This window comes from Ixodes scapularis, unplaced genomic scaffold, assembly GCF_016920785.2.
Source record: "Ixodes scapularis isolate PalLabHiFi unplaced genomic scaffold, ASM1692078v2 PGA_scaffold6__148_contigs__length_123643588, whole genome shotgun sequence".
Taxonomy (NCBI): Eukaryota; Metazoa; Arthropoda; class Arachnida; order Ixodida; family Ixodidae; genus Ixodes; species Ixodes scapularis.
The window spans coordinates 42,203,593-42,226,205 of NW_024609881.1; the positions used below are offsets into that span (position 1 = coordinate 42,203,593).

General features: G+C 44.1%; 1 protein-coding gene across 1 annotated transcript in view; it reads left to right on the plus strand.

Annotated features, from left to right (window-relative positions):
* LOC8037160 (MAM and LDL-receptor class A domain-containing protein 1-like) overlaps positions 1-22,613 on the plus strand; it is a 233,604-nt gene that overhangs the window by 84,149 nt on the left and 126,842 nt on the right. Inside the window, exons 23-28 of the mRNA XM_040210516.3 lie at positions 6,919-7,054; positions 12,235-12,343; positions 14,010-14,091; positions 15,070-15,195; positions 16,140-16,287; positions 18,195-18,306. Of these exons, the coding sequence (XP_040066450.1) occupies positions 6,919-7,054; positions 12,235-12,343; positions 14,010-14,091; positions 15,070-15,195; positions 16,140-16,287; positions 18,195-18,306 (713 nt within the window). The remainder of the gene's footprint in view (positions 1-6,918; positions 7,055-12,234; positions 12,344-14,009; positions 14,092-15,069; positions 15,196-16,139; positions 16,288-18,194; positions 18,307-22,613) is intronic.

Sequence of the window (22,613 nt, forward strand, 5' to 3'; positions counted from 1 at the left end):
TCTATGATAGTGTCACTAAAAAGATTAAATGTCTAAAATAAATGTTTGAATAAATAATTTTAAAATGTCTATTGAAGTGTCGCCTGGGAACCACGTTTGTCGTAATCATAGCTAACATTTAGATTTAAAGCATATAAAGAATGACACCAATACTTACAATTAAACTACAGTAACACTTTGTTTTCACCAATTCATTTCTTAATCTTTACATGAGGTCATTACTTTTTCCTCTAATTTTTTGCCAAAAAAAGAAACAAAAAAAACATCACAGAGTTAACACACATTATGTATTTATTTATGCGTGCATGATAATTGATTTTAATAGTGTATACACTGACATTTAAAAAAAAAGAAATGCGTATTGCATTTTTGTTTTTTAAACCGTTAGTAAAACATGAACGTATTTAAAATCAAAATGAAAAACCATGGATTTTGATCTCTGTAAAGCATTTACTTGATGTGCCTGGTCGTTTAACAGATTCTTAAGGGGATGAAAGTGACCTCAAGCTCAAATAATTTCGCTCCAGTAAATCTCACTTGGATCTATCTTACACGTATAATTAGTGGCGTTTTTTGCTTTGATTAATATTTTACATTATTTCGTACCCATGGATTCACGTTATAATTATTCCGATAGCACATATTTGTTAATTGGTTAATCTCCTTACGACATAAAGTTACCACGATAGCCGCATTTCAGGTGGGGGCGTTTTCAAGCTTACAATAGAGAGCAGTGGGTTTCAGATTGCGCGGATGTGCATATTGCACGTTATTTGTGGCTAGAAAGCACACAGAAAACAAAAGACGTTTGGTTTTAATCTCGAAATGTTGGCCAAATAGGGGTGGCGGACTGGAAATCATCAACTAGAATATATATTGTATCAAAATACATTATTCATCTTGAGCATCAGAATAGGTCAAATACCCTTGAGAGCATTTAATTGGCGTCACAAATAATCTTATGCACGACTGCGCCAAATAAAATGTTTGAATATCACTTAAAAACAGACCTTGCGTGTTGTTTATTGGAGTTTCAATTTAACCCACATAATTATAATAATATTTGACCGAATTATTCGAACCAACGTGATGCTCTAAGCAAGAGGAACCTACATTTTTATCTTGATGAAAATAACTCCTCAACTTTAAACAATATGTTTGATTATATTCTCACGAGTGAGAGACGATGAGGTAGAAAAAAAACGAAATGAACCAAAGATTTAATAAGGGCGAACTTGTGCAAGAAACGAAAAGGGAGAACACACGTCAGGAAAGCAGCAGCGAGCGTCGACGGCGGCAGAGGCAAGCGAAGGTGCGTCGGCGTAACAGCTGACCATCGCGAGAAGAAATCAGGGAATGAATCGGCAATTCGGCCCTCGGCTCTTTCTCTACTATGTTCGTCATCTTGAAGTTTCCACCTAGAATGTTTGGGAAAGAGCTGGGGCGAGACTGACTCGGCAAGGCTATTCTGGCCTCCTAGGAGTTTACGCTCGGGGTAAGGTTCTACTCGAATCTCCTAGATGAACGGAGGAGCGTATCTTCTCAATCATGCACGCTGCATTACTACCCTCTTTAAAAATGAATCGCATCGCTACAACACAAATCAGAACAAAAACATTCACAGGGTCTTTTATGTTAGGTTAGGTTAGGTTGGGAAAGAGCTGGGGCGAGACTGACTCGGCAAGGCTATTCTGGCCTCCTGGGCGTTTACGCTCGGGGTAAGGTTGCACTCGAATCTCCTAGATGAACGGAGGAGCGTATCTTCTCAATCATGAACGCTGCATTACTACCCCCTTTAAAAATGAATCGCATCGATAAAACATAAATCAGAACAAAAACATTCACAGGGTATTTTATGTTATCCCTAAGACGGCCTGAAGGCGTAAGCCCAAGCGCCGATATAAACGTGATAGCGTACCTCCGAACACAGCGTCCTTTCTAACGACGGATTTTTGGCGCCGTTTCATTGACTCACTCGGATCGTGGCGTCGGCTGGGGTCACGGTGAGAGCGAACCTCCGAAGGCAGCGCGCTCTCTGACGACGCTCTTTTGGCGCGATTTAATTGGTATCTTTCGTTTTCGTACCTTTCATGTCACCAATATGGTTTGGTACGTTTTTTGTCGCTGACGTGCTTTCTCTCAAGCACTTTGAAAGTCGACTGAACAGTGAGACATGTAGAGATTTTGCCTTAATAATGGTTAGCAAAAAAACGTCTTCTGGAAAACGGAAACTCCTACGTGCAATCGAGCGTCGAACGGCTTGAGTCTAACGACGTCAACCACCTCGGGTCATGGTTGGCGTCGTGATGACGCTTCGATTCCGTCGGGCACCACTAAGCTGTTAAGCACCCCGAGGCGACGAAGTGCCCTGCACGTTCTGATGTATCGTTTGAGGAGTTTTTCGTTGAGACTGTGGCGACGAATAGGTGTCCACACCCACACCCTGCCTTCGGGCTGGAGGTGAACGTCCCGAAGGCGAAAGTTGTAGCGGCCGGCGTGGACACGCTGCTGGTCTTGAATTCGGAGTCGGGCGGGATGGGGGACTTCTGCCGGTTAAGAAATCACCTCGACGTCGTCGCTCCAATCGTCAGCTGGCTCGTGTGGCAGCATCGCGTCCAGCGTGGCCGTTACTTTCCGACCATGTGCCAGCTGGAAAGGTTTAAGTCCAGTGGTCCCTTGGACTGCCGTGTTGTAGGGAAACGTGAAGTAGGGAAATGCCTCGTCACACGTCTTGTGCTCCACGTCGAAATACATGGCAATCATGTCGGCGATTGTCTTGTTTAGCCGTTCCGTCAGTCCATTCGCCTGCGGATGGTACGCCGTCGTTCGGAGATGGCTGGTCTTGCTGAGCCGGAGATCTCCTTAATTACCTGTGCCAAAAACGACGCCCTTCGGTCTGTAATCAGTACTAAGGGGGCACCGCGCCTCAGGACAAAGGCCTTGACAAAGAACTTGGCTACCTCCAAAGCGATTCCTGACGGGAGCACGGTCGTCTTGGTGTACTTTGTGAGGTAATCGGTCGCGACAACGTTCGACTGGTTTTCTTACGTCGATGGTGGGAACGGTCAAGCAAGTCCATTCCGATCAGCTGGAACGGCGTAGTCGGAGGAGCGATCGGCTACAGAAGTCTTGCAGGCTTCGCTGATGGTAATTATTTGCGTCAATAGCATTCGCGGCTCGATTGGGCGTGGAGGTGGACAGTCGTTTTCGAAGCTTCCGCCAGCAGTACTTTTTTCGAATAGGTGCAAGTGTTCTGCTGTAGCGCAGATTCCACGCCGTCGGCTAGTCATGGCACACTAACTTACGCTCGAAGATTTACAGGAATAACCAGTAGCCACTTCGAGTTGGTGCCGCCGAAGTTTTCCTTGTAGAGTACACTTTCTCGGAGAGCGAAGGGAGTCAAGGATCGTGCGAAGGCACGTGGAACTGCACTCCCTTGTCCCTCCAGATGCTTGATGATTGCACGCAGCTAAGGGTAGTCTCGTTAAAGTGTTCCCATGTTGTTCACAGTCACCGCGCCGACAAAAACGTCGTCGTCGTCGCTGTCGCCAGTGCGTTCAGAAGCCAACAAGACTGGTGCCCTCGACAAATTATGGGAGTCGCTGTGCTTGTGGCCGGATTCGTACACCACACTCACGTAGAATTGTTGAAGTCGAACACTCTACCGTGTGAGACGTCCTGAGGGATCCTTCAGGTTTGCAAAGCAACAAAGCGAGTGGTGGCTTGGGACCGCTCGAAACGGGCTTCCTTAGAGGTACGTGCGAAATTATGGGATCGCTCCGAAGACAACAAGATATTTCTTCTCGGTCGTAAAGTAATTTCTTTCCACGTTCAATGACAACGTCCGACTAGAGTAGGCGATCACGTGTTTTGCACCCTATTGTCAAAGGTTGAAGCTAGAGGTAGTTGGTGTGGCATCTTTAAAAGGTTAAAACAGCTAGCGCAAACGACGAGGAACAAGAAGCAGAAGGACAAATAACACCGCGGTGCATGTGTCCTTCTGCTTCTCGTTCATCGTCGTTCGCGCTGTTTTATTCTTTTAAAGACCCTATTGTCGTTGGACCAGTACCGCGCCGAGTCCTGTATTGCTGGTGTCCATGTGAACTTCTGTTTCGGCTGATTGGTAAAATTGGCCAAGAATCGGTGCCACTCGAGTCGCCGTTTTAACCCGTCGAATGCCTGTTGTTCTTATTTTCCCCATTCGGAGTTCACGGCGATTTTTTGAGGTGCGCGAGCGGAGCAGAAAGCTTGGCGAAATCCCGAACGAACAAACTGTAATACGTGCAAAGTCCAAGGAATCTTCTGACGTCCTTCTTGTCGGTGGGCGGTGGAAGTGCCGCTACGGCGCGAGTCTTCTCAGGGTATGGACGAGCACCTTCGTTGCTCACAGCGTCACCTAGGAACTTCAGTTCGCCGGAGGCGAACCGGCACTTCGTCGCTTTGAGGGTGAGTCCGGCGGTCCCAATTGCTTGAAGAACGGTCCGAAGGCGACGGAAGTGCTCGTCCGAGTTGGCCGAGAATACCACGCCGTCATCAATGCTCATGAGGCAGCTCTGCCATTTGAGGGCTGTCAGTACGGTGTCTATGACACGCTGCAAAGTTGCCGGTGCCGTGCACAGTCTAAAACGCATATCCTTGAACTCGTACATTTCGGGCATGACGGAGGCAGTGATGTCTCTGTCCCGGTCTTCGACTTCGATCCCCCAGTAGCCACTCTTCAGGTCCATCGACGAAAAGTATCGGGAGTGTCGCAGCCTGTCCAGTGTGTTGTCGATCCGGGGGGAGTGGATACACGTCCTTCTTGGTCACCGCGTTGAGCCGCCGGCACTCTGCGCAGAATAGAAGCGTGCCGTCCTTCTTTTTCACCAATGTGACTGGAGAGGCCCACGTGCTGCTTGAAGGCTGGATGATATCGTCGTGGAGCATTTTTTGTACTTCTTCGTGAATGGCCTCTCTTCCCTTTGGGGAGACTCGGTACGGCGGCCGATGCACAGGGAGAGCTTCCTCGTTTCGTAAGAATGCAATGTTTTTCAACTGTTGTTTGCGCACTTGGACGTCGTCTCAAAGCAGTCGCTGAATTCGGCGAGGAACTCACTGAGCTGTCGTCGTTCCCTTGCACTAAGCTTGGGATTAACATCAAGCTGCGGCGGTGGTGTACCGTACGGCTGAGACGGCAAGGGCTCATCGGATATCGTGGCGATTCCCGCGGCCTTCCAGAGTTCTTCTACGTAGCCTACAGCGGCACCTTTCGTGAGGTACTGCGCTTCCTGTCGAACGATTGTAACGAAAACCAAAGTGAATCCATTTTGCAGCCCTGTTACTCCCCTTGCGACGCCTATTTCTCTTCCGAGAAGCAGTTGGACATTGCCTTCCAGAACTTTCCCGCTGACGATGGCATCAGTCATCATGAAAACAATGATGATAGACCGCGGCGGCAGGCTCATATGGTACGAAATGACTCGGACGGCTGTTGGCGACGTTTTGGATCCATTGGGGTGTAGGACGTGGGATTTCGCAGTATCAACCTGTTCGCTCCAAGATTGATCACCGCACCGTATTCGCAGAGGAAGTCCATGCCAAGGATGACCTTTCTCGCACAGTCCTGACGGTCAACAAACCTCACTGAACAGGTCTCCCTACGAATTTCATCGCGAGCAGTGCACCTCAGAACGGGCGTGACGAAGTGCCCTCCGGTGGTGCGTATTTGCCGTTCGTCCCAGGGCATCGAGTTTTTCGAATGCGGCGAGAGAGCTTCCCACTTAGGACGGAGTGATCTGCGCCGGTGTCCACGAGTGCCGACACGTAGCGGCCGTCGGTGACAACGTTGAGGTTTTTGGGCACCTTTCCAAAATTGTTGTTCCGATGATTGTCGTCCCTGAAGTGGGAGAGCCCTCGGACGTCCTTGGAGAATGCTTCCAACGATCGTCTTGGGAAACTCCACCTCAAGGTGTTCCCGCGCTTATTTTCTCTGACGAGCAGAAAGGGGCGACACGCTCTCACGGAGGGATTTGTGCAGATGCGATGCTGGGCGGTTGGGTGACGGCGAACGGAATCCGGTGAGGGGAAACGGTCCCGAGAACGGCGACCCACGGAGGTATTCGCCGATGTCCCGAGGTCGCTCGTTTGAAAATCTCGGATTCTAAGCTGGCGGTAGTAGCAGCGGCGAGATAAACGGCCAGCCGAAGCACAGTGAAAGCATATTGGGCGCCACTCTACAGTACTCGACACGTCGGTCTTTCGAGGACCACGTTGCTCCTGTTTGGCAGTGTACTGTGGCGATGTGCCACTTTAATATATATTGCTTTTTTTTTAATGAAATATAGAATAGTTGTTTATAATGAATTATTAATGTATTAAGGCCGCTTGCCTCAAGAAAGTGAACGGGGGATGAAACTCTAGAGGAAGTTACAATGAAATCAAGTCTTAACATTACCTGTTTTCTTTATAAGACCGCAGCTCTTTGGCATCCGTTTCCGGCTTGAGCGGCGTCGTCGTCGGCGTAACCGCCCGTTGCCTTATCGGACGTTTCCTGTAATGACGTCACGAGGGACGTCACGAGGCTCTCTAGGTTCATGAGTGACGTCATGAGTGACGTCACGAGTGACATCACGAAGGTCACTCGTGAAGTTCACGACGAAGGTCACGACATTCACGTGACCTTAACTCGTGAAGGTCCAAACCTTCGCGACGCTTTCACGAGTGACGTCACGAGGGTCACAAGTGACGTCACGCGAGAGGAAGAAGGAGGTGAACGAGGAGGGGAGGAGAATGAGAAAAGGATGAGGTGGAGGGAGGAGGAGAGGGTACGGTGGAGGAGGAGGAAGAGTATACCTTCCTCTTGTACCCCCTCTCCTCCTCAAGAGCTCCGGTTTAATTTGCCATTACAGTGTATTGTATACGTCTTTTTTTTTTTTTCAGGGCGCTTCATTTACGTCGAAGCCAGTGGTTCCAGGTTCCAAGTAGCTAGACTGAAAAGCCCTGAAATTCCAGCCGACTACCGCGATCGGTTCTGTGTGTCTCTGTGGCACACGAGTGCGCCAAACACATACGGAGAGTAAGTAAATTATGTCGCTAACTCTCAAGACTATATTGAAAATATTTATGAGATTATGAAAGTAAATCTTCAGGATTTTTGTGTTTTTGTGTTGCATACTATGCGTTTCGAGAGGTAATTGTGTTAATGTGGACAGCTGCATCAGGATAAAATGAGATGTGATCCCCAGGGCTCGGCACGGGTTTTGTTAAAGTGACTTTAAAAACACCTCGGATTTCCTTTTGTAACTGTCTGCTTTGCAGCATGCCATATTGGCAATCTTTACTTCGGCCCTCTTATGAGTTTTGTTTGGCTCGCCACATGGCTGCTAACGTCCCAGACATGAGCAAAGTATGCAATGTATGGACTGAAGAACCAGCAGTGTATCCTAGATCTGGTCCTTGTTTAGAAATTTAGACACAAATTTGCCACATGAAAACCAGCATGAATCCTGCGTCTAGCTACCCGAATTGAAGCTTAACCCTGGCAATCGTTTGACGATTTCGGACCATAATTGCCAGTTGACAGTCAAGCTACCACCAGTGAAGCGTAAGTTTGACACTTGTTTGGCCAATTAGGGCTAGTGCTTAGAATCCGAGACGGTGGCCAAAGAAGGTCGAGTTTAGCTGTCTCTGCTTTGCTTCTTCAGGCTTTTTAACGCCCAGTATTTTGGGACAAAACCAAACTTTGGCCCGGAGAACTGGGCTACCATGTTGGATAGGACATATTATTTAAAAAAAAACAAAAAAACAAAGAGTTGCCTGAAAATGATAGCGCAATATTTGCATCTTGTGAGGCGATTTGAGCTAGGACTTGTCTGAAACATTCTTTTATTTGAGCGCATTTGCCAGAAACAAAAATCATGTTTACCAGAAACACCTGCGGGCACCGAACCGCCCAAAAATAGCAAAGAAATAGAATCATGTCTCAAGACTGAAAATGTTTCTTGCGAACTGAACGTCGTGCTATTTTTTGTCGGGAAAGGTTTGTATTATGACATGCGTGCCCTAACTTTGCTCTTTAAAGAAGGAAAGGTTGGATGAGTATCCTTTAGGTCTTGAAGCTGATTTCATCACACAATTAACAGCTTATCTGCACTCATGAAATTGCGTCTCTCGAGGCGATATTTGGGACGCCTTGGTTCGTAAAAGAAAAACGCTTCCAACTCCATTAAAAGAAAAACAAAACTGAACAAATTTTATGTGAGGAAAACACGAACTTGTCCAAAATTGTCTTCAAGATCTCAGGCGCATTGCACTAGATATCTCGAACATTTTTTTCCTTATTCACACCAATACGGGAAAACGGGCTAAATTTTGGTCATGAGACCTAATTAAGTGTCTCGGCATGCTTCCATTTCTTGCTCCTATTTTGGTACGACGTGACAAAACAGAAGCACAATTCAGATTTTTTGCTTAGTAAAAGTAAATTTCGCGCCGTAAATGTAGGGTTAACGCTTTTCTTCTGGGGGAAACATTGACTTCATATGCAGATGAGGCACTTAAAAATACCACTTTGTTAAAACTCTTAAGACCCGGTCAAAATACGTGAAGCAACTCAAGTAATAAAAATAAACAAACAGAGTCCTCTGTCATTCTATTTATTGGGAGAATTCGGTTTCTCTAAAAGTGATTCCTAAAAATTCTGCTCTTTCGGCTCGCCAAGTCGAAGTGTATGCTCTCAAAAATTGTGTCCTGAGGCGTAAACTTAGGCTAAGTTCGATTTCGGTTAAACTTCCATTGGTGGCATTTTTTTCGCTCACTAGCAATTACACTTCTTTTTTAAATCAGAACTCATTCAATTTGTCGCAAGTAATCTAAGATGTGTATTAATGCGATAAAAAAAAAACTTTTTTGCGCAATTCCAATATGCAGAATTTATAGTTTTTCTTTTTCGTTATATCTACTAGTCTTATGATGAGCTGAAGAGGCACACCCCTATTGAAAATTCCATCAAGGTACGTAATTTGGGCCAGTCAGCAGCCTTGGTGGAACGTGATGGACCATCAGACGTAATCTGATGGTCCATCAGATGACGTCTGACTTCCGCTGCCAAGGAAATTTCATCAACAAGGGCAGCATTTATATAAGAGTAAAGCTATACGCACTCATAAATATCGCCAAATGCCTCGATAAAACATAGTGTTCGAGAGAAAAAAAAAAAAAAAAAAAAAAAAAAAAAGAGCAGCATTACTGCGGATCGAACCCACGACCACTTGCGTACAAATCGGACACCATAACCCCTATGCTACGCCGTTGGTTAGGAAACTTGATTTCACCATTCGTTTTATATTCGTTTTATACGAGATGCTTCGGTTGCAAATGCAGTTAAGACTTCAGCATGTTATGCAAAGCACTCGTACATCACTCGCCGTACTTCAGTTCTACTCACCTGCCATGTAGAGTACTTTCGCGCCGTAGAACGATCCTTTTGTTCGCGCGTCTCCGGCCCAGTAGACCTGGTACACCTCGTCGTCTTCAACTACACCGCTAAAGTCTCTTAGATCGTCAGAACTCACAACAGGCTGGGTCTTGTCGAGTAGAAATTCTACTAAAACATAAAACACTGCAGAGCTCGTGCTGGATCGACAGGTTGGAGCAAGTGGGCAAACAAAACGAGTCGAGAACGATCGTTCTTGAAAGCTCGGCGAAGCCTCGATGGGCGAAGCGAAGTGGCGTTTTCGGCGTTTCGGCGGCCTTCTGATCAAGGTTGTCGGTTGGCTGCGTGTCATATCTCAAACATCAGCGGTTTTATGGGCTCACGTCCCGAAATCGTTTTCTTGTGCATAGACTATTTTTCGTATTCATAGATTTGACGAAATAGTGGTATCCGAACGAACTTTACGTCCTTTGACCGTACGTCTGTCTGCACGTAAAAGCTGTTTGACGTACAGTCAGAGCCAATCAATGTACAATCAGAATTGCCACCGAGACATCTTGATCGAATTTCGCGGCGGCCGACTGCCACTAGGAAACCATCAGAAAGCCGACAAGTGGAGTCTGACTGGAGTTGGACTATCGGTCAGAGTAACTTGCTGGCCAATCAGACATGTTTGACGTACAGTCAGGCACAGTCAGCGGTCCACTAGAAAACATTGACTGCCAAACAGGGTTACATTGATGGATTTTTCCTTCGGGACCTCTTGATTTAGTGTTATTATCTACGCAATTAAGATGCACACAACTCAGTCATAAGGCTGAGTTATGCACGAACCCAGTTCCCTTATATATATATATATATATATATATATGTATATATATATATATATATATATATATATATATATATATATATATATATATATATATATATATATATATATATATATATATATATATATATATATATATATATTTATATATATATATATATTGGGGGGAGGCATTTTGTGCAGGCCAGTGTTCGCCACCTCGGTGGCTTTGATGCGAAGCTCCGGCCTATACGTACACCTTTGGTTGGCGGTTAGATTACCGGTCCAGGACCTCGCAATCTGTCGAGGGCCTATTGCTGTGAAGGCGCTTTATAAGGGAGTTTTAGAATAGCGCACGCTAAAGCTTTGCGTACTCAAAGAATGGCGTCGTCGCCACTGCGCATGCTCGGAACGCAAATCAGGTTTTGCGCTTTACGTGCGCAATTTTAGCTTGCGCTATTTCTCGAAAATAGGGAGTTTTAGAATAACGTACGCAATTCTAGCGCACGCTAGCGCTAGATTTAGCGCTTGTATTAGCGCACGTGACGCGAGAGTGTTTTAGAATAGCGTTTCTCCGTCGCGACGCAAACGCCCAAGCATCTCACGCTTGCGACGCCACCAAGATACAGTAACAATTTTTATATCACACACGAAATGCTGTAACTTTAGAAAAAAACAAGTTTTTTGGTCCAGAGTACCATTTTAAATTTGTTTAAACATGAGAATGCGACGCGAGCGGTTGACCGGTCGTGTCCGCTTGCGTCGTCTCGGCAAGAGAGGTCTCGTGTACTGACTTTCGGACATCGTACCTCCACCAAGAAATGTTCGCGCGTCAACAGCATCAAGCTGCCAGTGATCGTTGCCAAACCGAGTACAATGTTATCCCGTATTGAAAAACGCAGTCGCGAGGAAACCGCCGACGTCGCGCTCACGACGCCGCTGAAGTTCACTTTAACGCCGCCAAAGCATCGCCGACATAATCCTGTGGGCCTCAATTTTTTTAACTCTGCTCGTCTTGGCTTTAGCCAACCTCTCATCACGAAACCTCCTTGGAGAAGCGCAAAGACGTTTTGCGTACTCACGCTATTTCCGCGAAATAGCGCCCGCTAAAACTGCGCACGCAAAGCGCAAAACCTGGTTTGCGTTCGGAGCATGCGCAGTGGCGACGACGCTATTCTTTCCGTACGCAAAGCTTTAGCTTGCGCTATTCTAAAGCTCCCTAATAGCGTGCGTACGCAAAGAGTCTTTAGGCTTATCCATGGAGGATTTGTGATGACAAGGTGGCTAAAGCCAATACGAGCAGAGTTAAAAAAATGGCGGCTTCCAGGATTATGTCGGCGCCTGATTTGGCGGCGTCGTTAGTGCGACGTCGCCGGCATCCTCGCGACTGCGATTTTTAATACGGGATGACATTGCACTCGGTTTGGCAACGATTACCGGCAACTTGATGCTTGCGACGCGCGAACATTTCTCGGCGAAAGTACGATGTGCGAAGGTCAGTACAGGAGACCTCTCTTGCCGAGGCGATGCAAGCGGACACGACCGGTCAACCGCTCGCGTCGCATTCTCATGTTTCAAACAAATCTAAAATGCTACTCTGGACCAAAAAACCAAAAAAACTCTAATGTTACAGCATTTTGTGTGTGAAATAAAAATTGTTACTTCTCTCTTGGTGGCGTCGCAAGCGCGAGATCCTTGGGCTTTTGCATCGTGGCGGAGAAACGCTATTCTAAAACTCTTCTGCGTCCCGTGCGCTAATACAAGCGCTAACTTTAGCGCTAGAGTGCGCTAAAATTGCGTACGTTATTCTAAAACTCCCTGTAGCCGGTATTTTGGTTTCACATGAAAATATTCCTAGGAGCACGAATATATTACTCAGTCGTTTTCAGGGCCGTGCCAGATGCTATTTGTTGATTTGGCACATAAAATCATCAATTTTTTGACGTTTTGTGCATGATCCCCTTCATTTTGAAGTATTGAATATTGTTAACCATACAATTTTTTTTTCTAGTTTCGGAATAAATAACACAGTAGAATTGTATCAGCAATGGAGAGACTTGTCGAACGTGCGCTGGGTGCACGGCCAGCATCAGATGACGATGCCGGAAAATGCGGATAAGGTACGCCTACTTCATTCTTATACTTGTACTTTGTCAAGTGTAATGTTTTCCAATGCAACAACTACATTTATAAAATTTAATATTTGCATAGGGGTGACGCAATGGGAGATGAGATAATTGATAGAGAACAAGTTAGTACACTCTTAAGATCTGCATTGGCGAAAATTACTGTGGAGTTTAATGCAACAACTTTTGTAGCAGCTGTCTCTCGAAACATTACAGTGTACTCCATCGTAACTCTGACCAGTAGAACATTTTTTTTTTTAGATTTATGTTACTACCAATGTGTTCAACCGAGTGGCTGGGAGAGGGTCGTCTTTCCGGAATGAATTTGAATGATTTGATGTGGACCAGGTCAAGTGGGTGGGCCTATGGTTCAGAATGGCGTAATGCATCATTGTGTCAGCGTCGTTTTGTGCATCGTCGCAATAAAGTGTATACCACCTCGGTAAATCTCGTAAAACCCAGGTTAAATGAACCGCGAAAATTGGCTTGTCTCAGTTGCGGCTACGTGATAGATTTTTTTTTTCGACGTGTGGGAGAGATTAAAGTATAAATGCGTAAGCTTACCTTTTAAAAACAAGGATTTGAGGCAGTTTTTAGTGAAGTTTATGGATGGTGGTCTCCTAGTTAAAATACTGCCGAGGATGGTCGGGAGCGTCAAGGACACGCCAAGCTTGTGCATTTTCACATGCCTAATTGCTTAGAATTTTAAAATGTTATGAAACGTTATCTTGTTATTGATAGCAGGTAGTAAAATAATGCACCAGACCCATGAGCTATATATCAAATATAAAAAATGCCGTTCGGTTTAAAATAGGCAACGAAAGACCTTACTTCGCATTTTAGATTAAGTTACGTGAACATTTAAAAAAAAAAAAAAAAAAACTTGCATCACAAAATAATATAAAAAACAGGATTTTTGCTACCGAGATAAATTTGACTCAATCTTAAATAAACAAACAACAAAAAAAGAAGCGTCGGTCTTTCTCTCGATTTACGCAATTAATTTTGTTATGATATATCGAGCACCAGATTAACACCCGATTGCATTTTGTTGTGACTAAGATGCTGCGGGCGTAAGGGGGAGCTGCGGCTCATTATTTTTGCTACCCACACGAAGTGTCATTTTGGAACGCCCAGGCTCTACTTTTTTCGGTATGCTTTTTATTACCTGTAAATTCAATGCAGCTTTTAGGAAACCGCAAATAAAGGTTATGCCAGAACGAACATTCAAATTTTCTTGCGTTCTCAAGTGGGGTGACGCCACATGTTGTTCAACTTGCGAGTCGAGCAGGAAGTCTACATAACACATCATTTCACACTTTTAGTTTCTCGTTTTCGTTGGCACGGATTCCCGGCCATTTATATCACGGAATCAAACTTATTCTAATCCGTCCGGAGGAAAATCTACTGCCGCAATATTCCAACATTTTACGTCAGCTGTTCAGTGTTGCCAGCTGAGCCTCTCAGGTTCTCAGACTACAGCGGCATATTCAAACTCTTTGCAACCTAATATCGTGACTTCTCATTTTGGCTGCAATTTCAATAGGTTAATATTATGTTAATTCGGTTTGAAGTCCAATAGGTGATAATGAAAAGTTAACTTGTACTCCCATTTAAGTTGTTGCATTTAGCTTCGCATTTATTTTATGCCTGCTCGCAGTTTACCCTGGAGGCCCACATTTCATCTGGCTTGATTGCCTTAGATGACTTGGAGGTGACTTATGGCAAATGTCCATTGATAGGTGAGTGCTCTAATAAACAAGTGCACGCATAAGTCGCAGTGCAATGATCTCTTATGAAAAGGTTTCCTGAAATGACAAGTTAACTGGCTTATCCTGAAAATTAACCCTATATCACAAAGCGAAGATTTCGAATTTTACACCAGGCAGGGACTAATTTTGCATACTGAAATCGCATGTTTTCTTTTCTTAAATCAGTGAACAAATATTTATTACACGAGATTGAGGGTTCAGAATACACGAACGAATTTGAGTGTTAGATATATATCAAGCAAAATAATGACTAATTGTATTTAGGATATATGTATGAGAGTGTATGTGACGATATCGTTCGGAAAAGTTTGGTACGCAGGTGTAGTTCATCGCTGTATATGCACTCTGAACCATACAGCGCCGCTGCTTTTCTTCAAACTGCCTCGCAGAGCCACCATTTTAACTCAAGAGAGTGAGTTGGGCTTATGTCGAGGCTAGAATTATGCTTAGACATAAAAAAATATTGGGCTTATACACTGAGCATAACTTTAACACGTGAAACGAAATGTTAAATGTCACATATCACACTCCTTTGGCGGTCTAAACATGTTCTCTACCTCCTTCACAAGCCCCGCGTGAGAATTGAAGGGTTCCCCAGAACATGGTAAAACGCTCGGCATGCTTTGTAGTTGTCAAAAAAGGGATGATATAGAGGTTATTGATGATGCCGAGTAAATTCTAATTAATACTGTGGCTTTCAAATAAACAAAAGAAAGTTATTTTCTAAAAAAAAAACTTAAAAAAAATATCTATTTTTAAGGGTTATTATTTTTCCTAAACAGGCTCTTCGGCAGGCACCAACACGGCATCTACCTTTTTTCTGCGCGATGTTTAGTTTTCTCAGGAGCGGTTTGGCCTGCGTTCTCTGAAACACTCCGCATATTTGCGCTTTTGAAACGCTGTTTCACATACTGAGCGGTCAGCGTATAATTTTTTTTCTTATTTTAGATAAATGTACTTTTGAACTCGGAAGTCCGTGTGGCTTCTACTGGGAGCATTCCAGCCCGAGAATATGGCGCGTCGTTCAAAGCAAAGCGCTGAAGGTCCCCGACCACACCTTGCACGACAACGCTGGTGAGCACAACGGAAAGAACCCTCGTATCAAGTCTCGTCTAAAGAATTGCGAATTGGCTAATGACGCAACGCCATTGGCCGCCGAGTGGTAAAAAAGGTTCTCGCTAGTCGTCGCGCAGCACGCTTTTTAAGATGCTATGGTGACTATAAGAACAGAGTTCAAGTATTTATTCTGCTCTCAATGAAGATTTGGTCAGACATTCCTGTGAGGATGTTTCAGCAGTTTCAGTGCCCTTATTTGAAACTGCATCTTTCAACGTTTCCGGAGTAGCAATAGTGTGCTTTGTGTTTTACGTTCGAGCATCTCTGTTATAGTGTTGCTGGCATTTCGCCAATACTTCTTCTTATTTGGTAGGCCTATTTTTACGCTTGAAAGACATGGGAGGTATTGTGGGGCTTCAGAGATCTGCGGATCAATATATTTGGTCGAATTGTAGTACAAATCGTTAAAATTTCCAATATTGAGTGGTGTGAAAAACACTTTTTCTGCATTCGAAATGCAAATTGTCAAGAGTTTCGTAATCGCATTTAGGAATTTCAGATCAGTGGTAAAACGTGCGGCTTGCTGGACATTTTGAAATTTTAGATGTGCCGCCGATAAATATACCTCCTTATTTCCTGTAATGGTCCGGTTGATAGCGGTCACTCGTATGAGGCATTAATATTGCACGTAATATAAGCATGTAGAATTTTTATCTTAAGTGCTTCATAGTTGAATACACGCAGCTGATAATTCTTTTCGTATTGAACAGTGATTCATGTTTTCCGCACCTCTTGTTTTGCTACATATAGGAAGTGAAATGTAATCTGTAATTGAGGATTGATTTGAATGGCATTGATTGTATTGCAGTGTTTTCGCCTTTATTCAAATGTTTATCATAAAAAGTTAACTGTATACTCTTAATATATTTTGTTGTTTACGGTTTTATGGGAAAATGTCGCAGGGCACTTCCTGTACGTGAACACGACGGTTGTCGATCCAGCCCATCCAGAGTCTAGGGTGTTCCTCGATACCCGTAAGCCCACCCCTTCCACCTGCGTGACCTTTTGGTGGAAAGGCTTTGGGACCCCAAGTGACCTCAATGTATATGTGTAAGTCTCACTCAGCGCCTCGAAATGACTGGCAAAGAGGATTGTAAGCGTTAGCGAAAAAAAGTAACAAAATACGCTGCTCCTCATATGCAATATATATATATATAGCGTTACCGACCTGCGTTATCTCAAAATAAAACACATGCGTTATCCTTACCTTTAGCGATAACATTGATTTTGCGTTGCATTTCGATGGCGACTATACCTACCCTGTTTGTCATTGGCGGCGACAGCATTTTTTTGAGGCTTAAAGAAAACGCGTGTGCGTTGCCTTTAAAAAAAAGTTGGAGTGTTTGCATGTGGGAAAGAGAGAAAAATATTTGAATGTATGGGAGATGCGTGCAAGGACTCCCGACTTGGCGCCTAAAAACTGAACAAAATTTAAATGTATCTTTTCTTAAAATGTTGCGTAGAAAATATAGAGTTATGTAACTGCGCCACCTGTAATTACCGATAAGTAACGTACGTACGTTATCAGTTACTGTTCTAAAATGTAAGAGTATCTTACTACGTTGCCGAAAAAGCTAATGTATTACCGACAATACTGCAAGCAGTAAATTGCTTCCAAAATTAAGCTTAAATAAAAGTGAACTATAGTGGTGCCTCGCATATTTTAAATTAGATAAGTACTATTTCAAAGTAGGCAGTATCTTACCGGCATATTATGGTGGAAAACTTTGTTATGTTGTGGTTCGGTACATCAAACGCTGCAGACCCATTTTGCTTTGGTACCTACTGGATTATTACAGTAATGGAAACGAAAAAAAATCACAACAGTATTTCGATCTAGCGATCATAACTTTAGAAGCAGCACTGCGTTTTATGATGAACGCAGAGTGCGCTAACTCCAGTCTCATCCTTTCAGGCAGGTAACGCCCTGTCAGCGTAGCAGTAACCTTTTTTTTTGTATCGGTCTTTCCATTTTTTTTTTCTTAATTTCTAAGCTTCCGCAGCAGGCGAGGTCTTCTTGAAGTGTCTTCAACACTTCCTTTCTTCGTTTTCCCTTTTGTTTGTTGCATAGTTGCCCTGGGTGGCCGGCAGAGCTCTCGGCGCAGGTGCTGGACAGCCGGCCACAGTTCACTCACTTTTTCAAGGCTAAATCAAAGTTAACTCCAGTAAGAATTAAAATGAGCAATCACATCACCAGAGAAGCAATGCATCTACGCAAAAGACTACCATCTGAAGGATCCAGTAATGTAATAGAGGGATGTTGTTTATAGGTATAAAATAGAAGGTGCCAGCGCCAACCGCGCCGGTTAGTATTTATGCACTCAATAAAACTGTCAATAAAGACATTTTCAAAGGGCCCGACTGCTCGCAACCGTCTGTCATTCGACGTATTTGTTTGGCCTTCTATTGCAGCTTCTTTGATAGCAGATATGGTACATGGTGGGAGTCTCCAACTGGTGTGTCCACCGCGTAGTCGAATATGTGGTCCTTTGATTTCCACCCGCCGATGTTATAGACGCCAGCTGGAACGTTATAGACGTTGTCTTCGGCCGTACATATATATATATATATATATTCTTTCTTTCTTTCTCTCTTTCTTCCTTTCTTTCTTTCTTTCTTTCTTTCCTTTTTTCCGTCTTTCTTTCTTTCTTTCTTCTTCCTTTGTTTCTTTCTTCCTTTGTTCCTTTCTTTCCTCCTTTCTTCTTCTCTTTCTTTCTTTCTTCCTTTCTTTCTCAGAAGAGCGCGGCGCGCAGAAGGGCAAATGGTCTATACCGTGGACGCCCGCGGCGCCGCTTCCAACGAGGATGATATAATAATGTGGAGATCAATTGAAAAAAAAAAATACAAATGGCGACGATGGCTAAAATGGATCTTATGGAGGAGCGTCGGTCAAACGCGCGTTTCCGGTGCCGTGATTTTTGCTTTCCTTGCAGCATATTTTCTTCTTCGTTTTGCAGTCACACAAAGGAGACTGTTCTGAGGGACCCTGTTCTTTCTTTATACACGCGAGCCACGCCAGATGGGTGGATTCCCCGTTCCGTTACAATTTCGTCAAAGACAAAGTGGCAGGTAAGCATTTTTAGTAGAGTAGATTGTTGGGCTAGTTGGTTTTGGAAGTTGGAATACATTTTAGCGCTCAAAAAACAGGGACAAAGAGGCGAGAAACGGCACAAGGAAAAAACTGTGAGGGAGATAGTCGAGGCAGATGAGATTAAGAAGGGTGGTGCAGCATGTGTCAGCGTAGCCTCAATTGATTTACTGGACAAGGAGCGTGCGTTCCTCAATGACGCGGCCTGGCACCGGGTTGGCTAGTGGTGGAGCGAAATCAGAAACTCGGATGGTATAAAAGTGTCGTTTCACGTAATAAAATCAGTTGTTAGTAGCGCACTGTGCTGTCTGTTTCTCGCCTCTTTGTCCCTGTTTTTTGACCGCTAAAATGTATTCCAAAGTATTTTTACCTTATATTACGTTTCAGGCAAGTATTAGGGTCACGAATCTGTGTGAAGACCATATATAGCGTTGAGTGCGCGACATTGTGAGCGGGAGCACGGCATCGGAACTTTTTTAAGTTTAATTTTGAAAGCCTTTTTTCACACACCAAGTGATACCTCTTAGGCTATGTTACCGCTTAATATTACATCCAATTTGAGTATTTTTGCGACAGCCCTTAGATTGTATATCAGAAACGAAACGCAAAATTCGACGATCGCTTGTTTCCGCTAACGATGCCACGCACAGTTCGTCAACACTTATTTTAAATAAAACGAAAACCTTTATGAAATTTATTTTTTTAAAATATATGGGCATGGTGAGGCTGACGTCACTTTGGCGTGGGACTTTTGTAGCTATTTTCCATCCTAGTATCTTCAAATAAGTCGGCTTATGGCTTCAATATTCCAAATAATTCGGACTAAATCGTGTTTTAATGAGCGATTTGCACTTCTCTGCAATTATTGGATGTCAAGCAAAGATATCTGTTGTTAAAAAGGGCCAACAAAGGTGGATATTTAAATGTTGTTAGTCGATTTTATCTAATTTGTTCACTAATTGTCAATGTACATTCAATCACGAACGGTCGATAGCCTTATTTCAAAGTAATTATTTCTTTATTTTAATTGCAATATAATGGAGAGGTGGGCCAGTTGGTGCATTTCGCGAAAACAAAAGCGTCAGGCAGCTGGACAAGAAGGGCGAGGCGAACAGAGCGCTTTGTTTGTCGCGCCCTTTCTTGCCTCGTTAACTGGCGCTTTTTTTTTGTTTGCTTTCTTTGAAGTGTCATTTTAAATATTTCTGCCATTGAAGGAACGCTGTGTATCTCTATTGAAAATGATGCAAGCGCCATTGTACAGGGCGCATACAAATGAAAAAAGGAGCATTTTGTTCATGATTAGGTGTAAGGTAGTTGAAAGTGTAGGTACAATCTTCTAACCTTGAAATATCTTTGGCAAAAAAAAAATTATATAAGTTTTGCTCTTTTTTTTGCTTTAATTTGACTACCGCCTATGAATTGATCAAGGTTAGAAAAGAAAAGAAATTTTAACTTCCAAAAAACAGCCCTAGCTCATTTACCAGGTTGCATTTTAATCTTAGGGATTAACCTCAGTAATTTGTTGCTATCCTTGATTCGCGCAGTAATGCCACCGGCGAGATAAAGTAGTGTGCTCTCAGGCCGCATGAGGCATGCTTTCTAATGAAGCCGTCACTTATATAGAAATATGAAATAATGCAATAGACGAAGCACCGATGATATGTTATGCCTACTTCTGAATCTCCGATTCGTTTTATTTCACTGCGTTTTGTTTATAAATCCGGTGCAATGTTTTGTGTGTAGAGTAAGGATCAAACCGCAAACTCGAAACCCAAACCGGATTTATAAAAATAATGGGGAAATCATAGACCTTTAGACTTCTCTGTAAAGTGAAATTAGAGCGCAGTTTTTTAAGGAATTTTCATTTCCCGAAATACCGTGGTAAAAAATTTTAGTTTCAGGGTGGACGAGAGAAGAAGAGGAGGGTAGAGTGGGGCCCCTGTTTGGGGTAGGCGAGACGCCCTGATGGGCGGCAGTGGTTTTGCCGAGGGGGTAGGCAATCGACGGGGAGGACGGTGGCGAGAGGCGTGAAGCCGCATTTTGTGAAGCGGTGGCATGCGACGTCCCATACTGCAATGCGCGCAGTGTGGCATTCTGGGATGTCACATAACCTTGAACCAATCGAGCTTCTCCGCTAAATTTAGCGCAGAAGTTGAATTGGCCGATAGGTATGTAACGTCAAATAATGCAGCACGCGCAGGGTCGTATTAAGGGACGTCACTGACTTACACACCACTTCAGTATCTCGGGTAAATTTAGCGGGGAATTGTATTGGTGTATAAGTCTGTCATGCCCCATAATTCAACGCACGCAGTGTTGCATTATGGGACTCCTAGGCGGCCGCTCCCGCGTATAGCGATTCCCACGACGGCGACGCGGACGCCGCGATATACGGCAATGGGCGCAAAAACTGTAATCTAACACTAAAAATAAACGAGTTGAAGCTATTTTACTGAGAAAACGTCCAGCTTCAAAAAGAGGCATCTTTACCTAGAAAATTATTTTATATTCACTTGTAGGATAGCCTACACTTAAATGTCTGCAAGGCTGCTTCTTTTGGAAGCCACACCTCTTTATTTGCAATCTTTATCTTAATAATGGGTTAGCATTTGTTCCAACGTGGTATGTAACTTTACTTAAAAAGTATCTAAATGCCGTTCTAACTAAATACTTTACTCGTTACCGATTGTCAAAAGGAACTCGTTACTTTATTTCAAAAGTATCGAGTTACTTTTATTGCTAATTTGACGACGAAATACACAACTGCACGCTTTTGTTTCGTGGATTATTGTTTTCTTTTCAACAGTCGTTGCATTTAAGCAGTAGCTGCCTCCGGGAGTTTTCATCAGTTATGTTTCCCCGCTTCATTGAGAATACATCACTGGCGACGCTGAAGAGTCGTTCTACTGACGGGCTCGATTGAACGACAGTGCAGAGCTTTGGTAAGAGCTGGTGAATATGGAATTGCCCTCTCTCCTTTGTTGTCGTTCGTTCTAAAATTCAAAGTTGACAATCGGTGCTCTGCCTTCCCGCGTTGGCAAGGTTGGGGTTTTCGTTCGGACGTTCGGTGTTTGCACATTTCTAGAAAGATCGACCAACGAACCTTACTGTGTTCGCTGGTAGAAGAACATTCCCAGCTGTCGAGTTCAACTGACGGTTGAAATCGATAAATATTAACGTTCCTCTACTCTTCGGGTTGTCGATCTTATTTTGTCAAAATAGACGCATCATAGGGTGCGAACTAAAACGAGGCTGCTTAAACTTTGTTCTACACGTTACTGCTGAAAAGTAACTAAGTACGATTTTCAATACTTTTTTAAAAGTCACTAAATACGTCACTCGTCACTGAAAAAGTAGCTAGGTAGAATTGAATAATTTCTAGTAACACGTTACGTACATGTCTGGTACCTACATGACAGCGGAAAGCTGGCGGCGTCCGAGTCTGGACAGAACCTTTTGAAGGGAAGGGCGCTGCGTAAACAGGAGGATAGTAGAACACAAGTCACGGATCTCGAGCTGCACAGGCCTCCCGCTACCCCTTCATGCTCGTACTCGACGGCACCAGGCCTCCCTCTTTCCATCAGCCGGACTACGCCTCAGACCACTGACGACCTCCTCGGTTTCAGCGGAAGTCTTTCGCACACTTTTCTGCACCTGCAGTCACATCGTTTATTTTATTTGTATATTTAATGAAATTTCACTTTTAATCTAAATTTCATAATTCTTCATTTCGTTGTCGTTCGTTGTCGTTCTTTGTGTACTCAGGATGTGGGCTTGTAGGCACCCTGCGCACGGGCTGAAGACCTGTCTTGATTGATTGATTGATTGACGAACGCGAGAGGGACGCGACGTCAAAGGGTGGAAACCGGCGAATAGCGGAAGCAGCGTCAGGCAACGGATGCCGCTTCTAAGCGTGCAAGGCGGGCGAATGAGACTGAGGAGCGGCAACAGCGCGTAGCTCGACTGGCCGAAAGGCGGCGCGAGAAGCGGCAAACCGACGCGGGTCTGCGTGCAACGGAGAATGGGACGGAAGCGGAATCGGCGATCCCACTTCGCCGGAAAAAAATAAAGGAGGATTCATTTTATAAATCCTTAGGGAATGCAATAGCATGTCCCTTGGGAAACGTCACACACGTTCCTTTTGGGGAAACGCGACCACTGATCCCGTAACGAAGTAAAGAAAGGCAGCAAAAAATAGTGCAAGCAAAATAGAGAGCCAGACGAGAAAGTCGAAACAGGAAAGTGAAGGGGTCAGCCTCAGCGTCTCCCAAAGCGGGCCGTGTCTGTC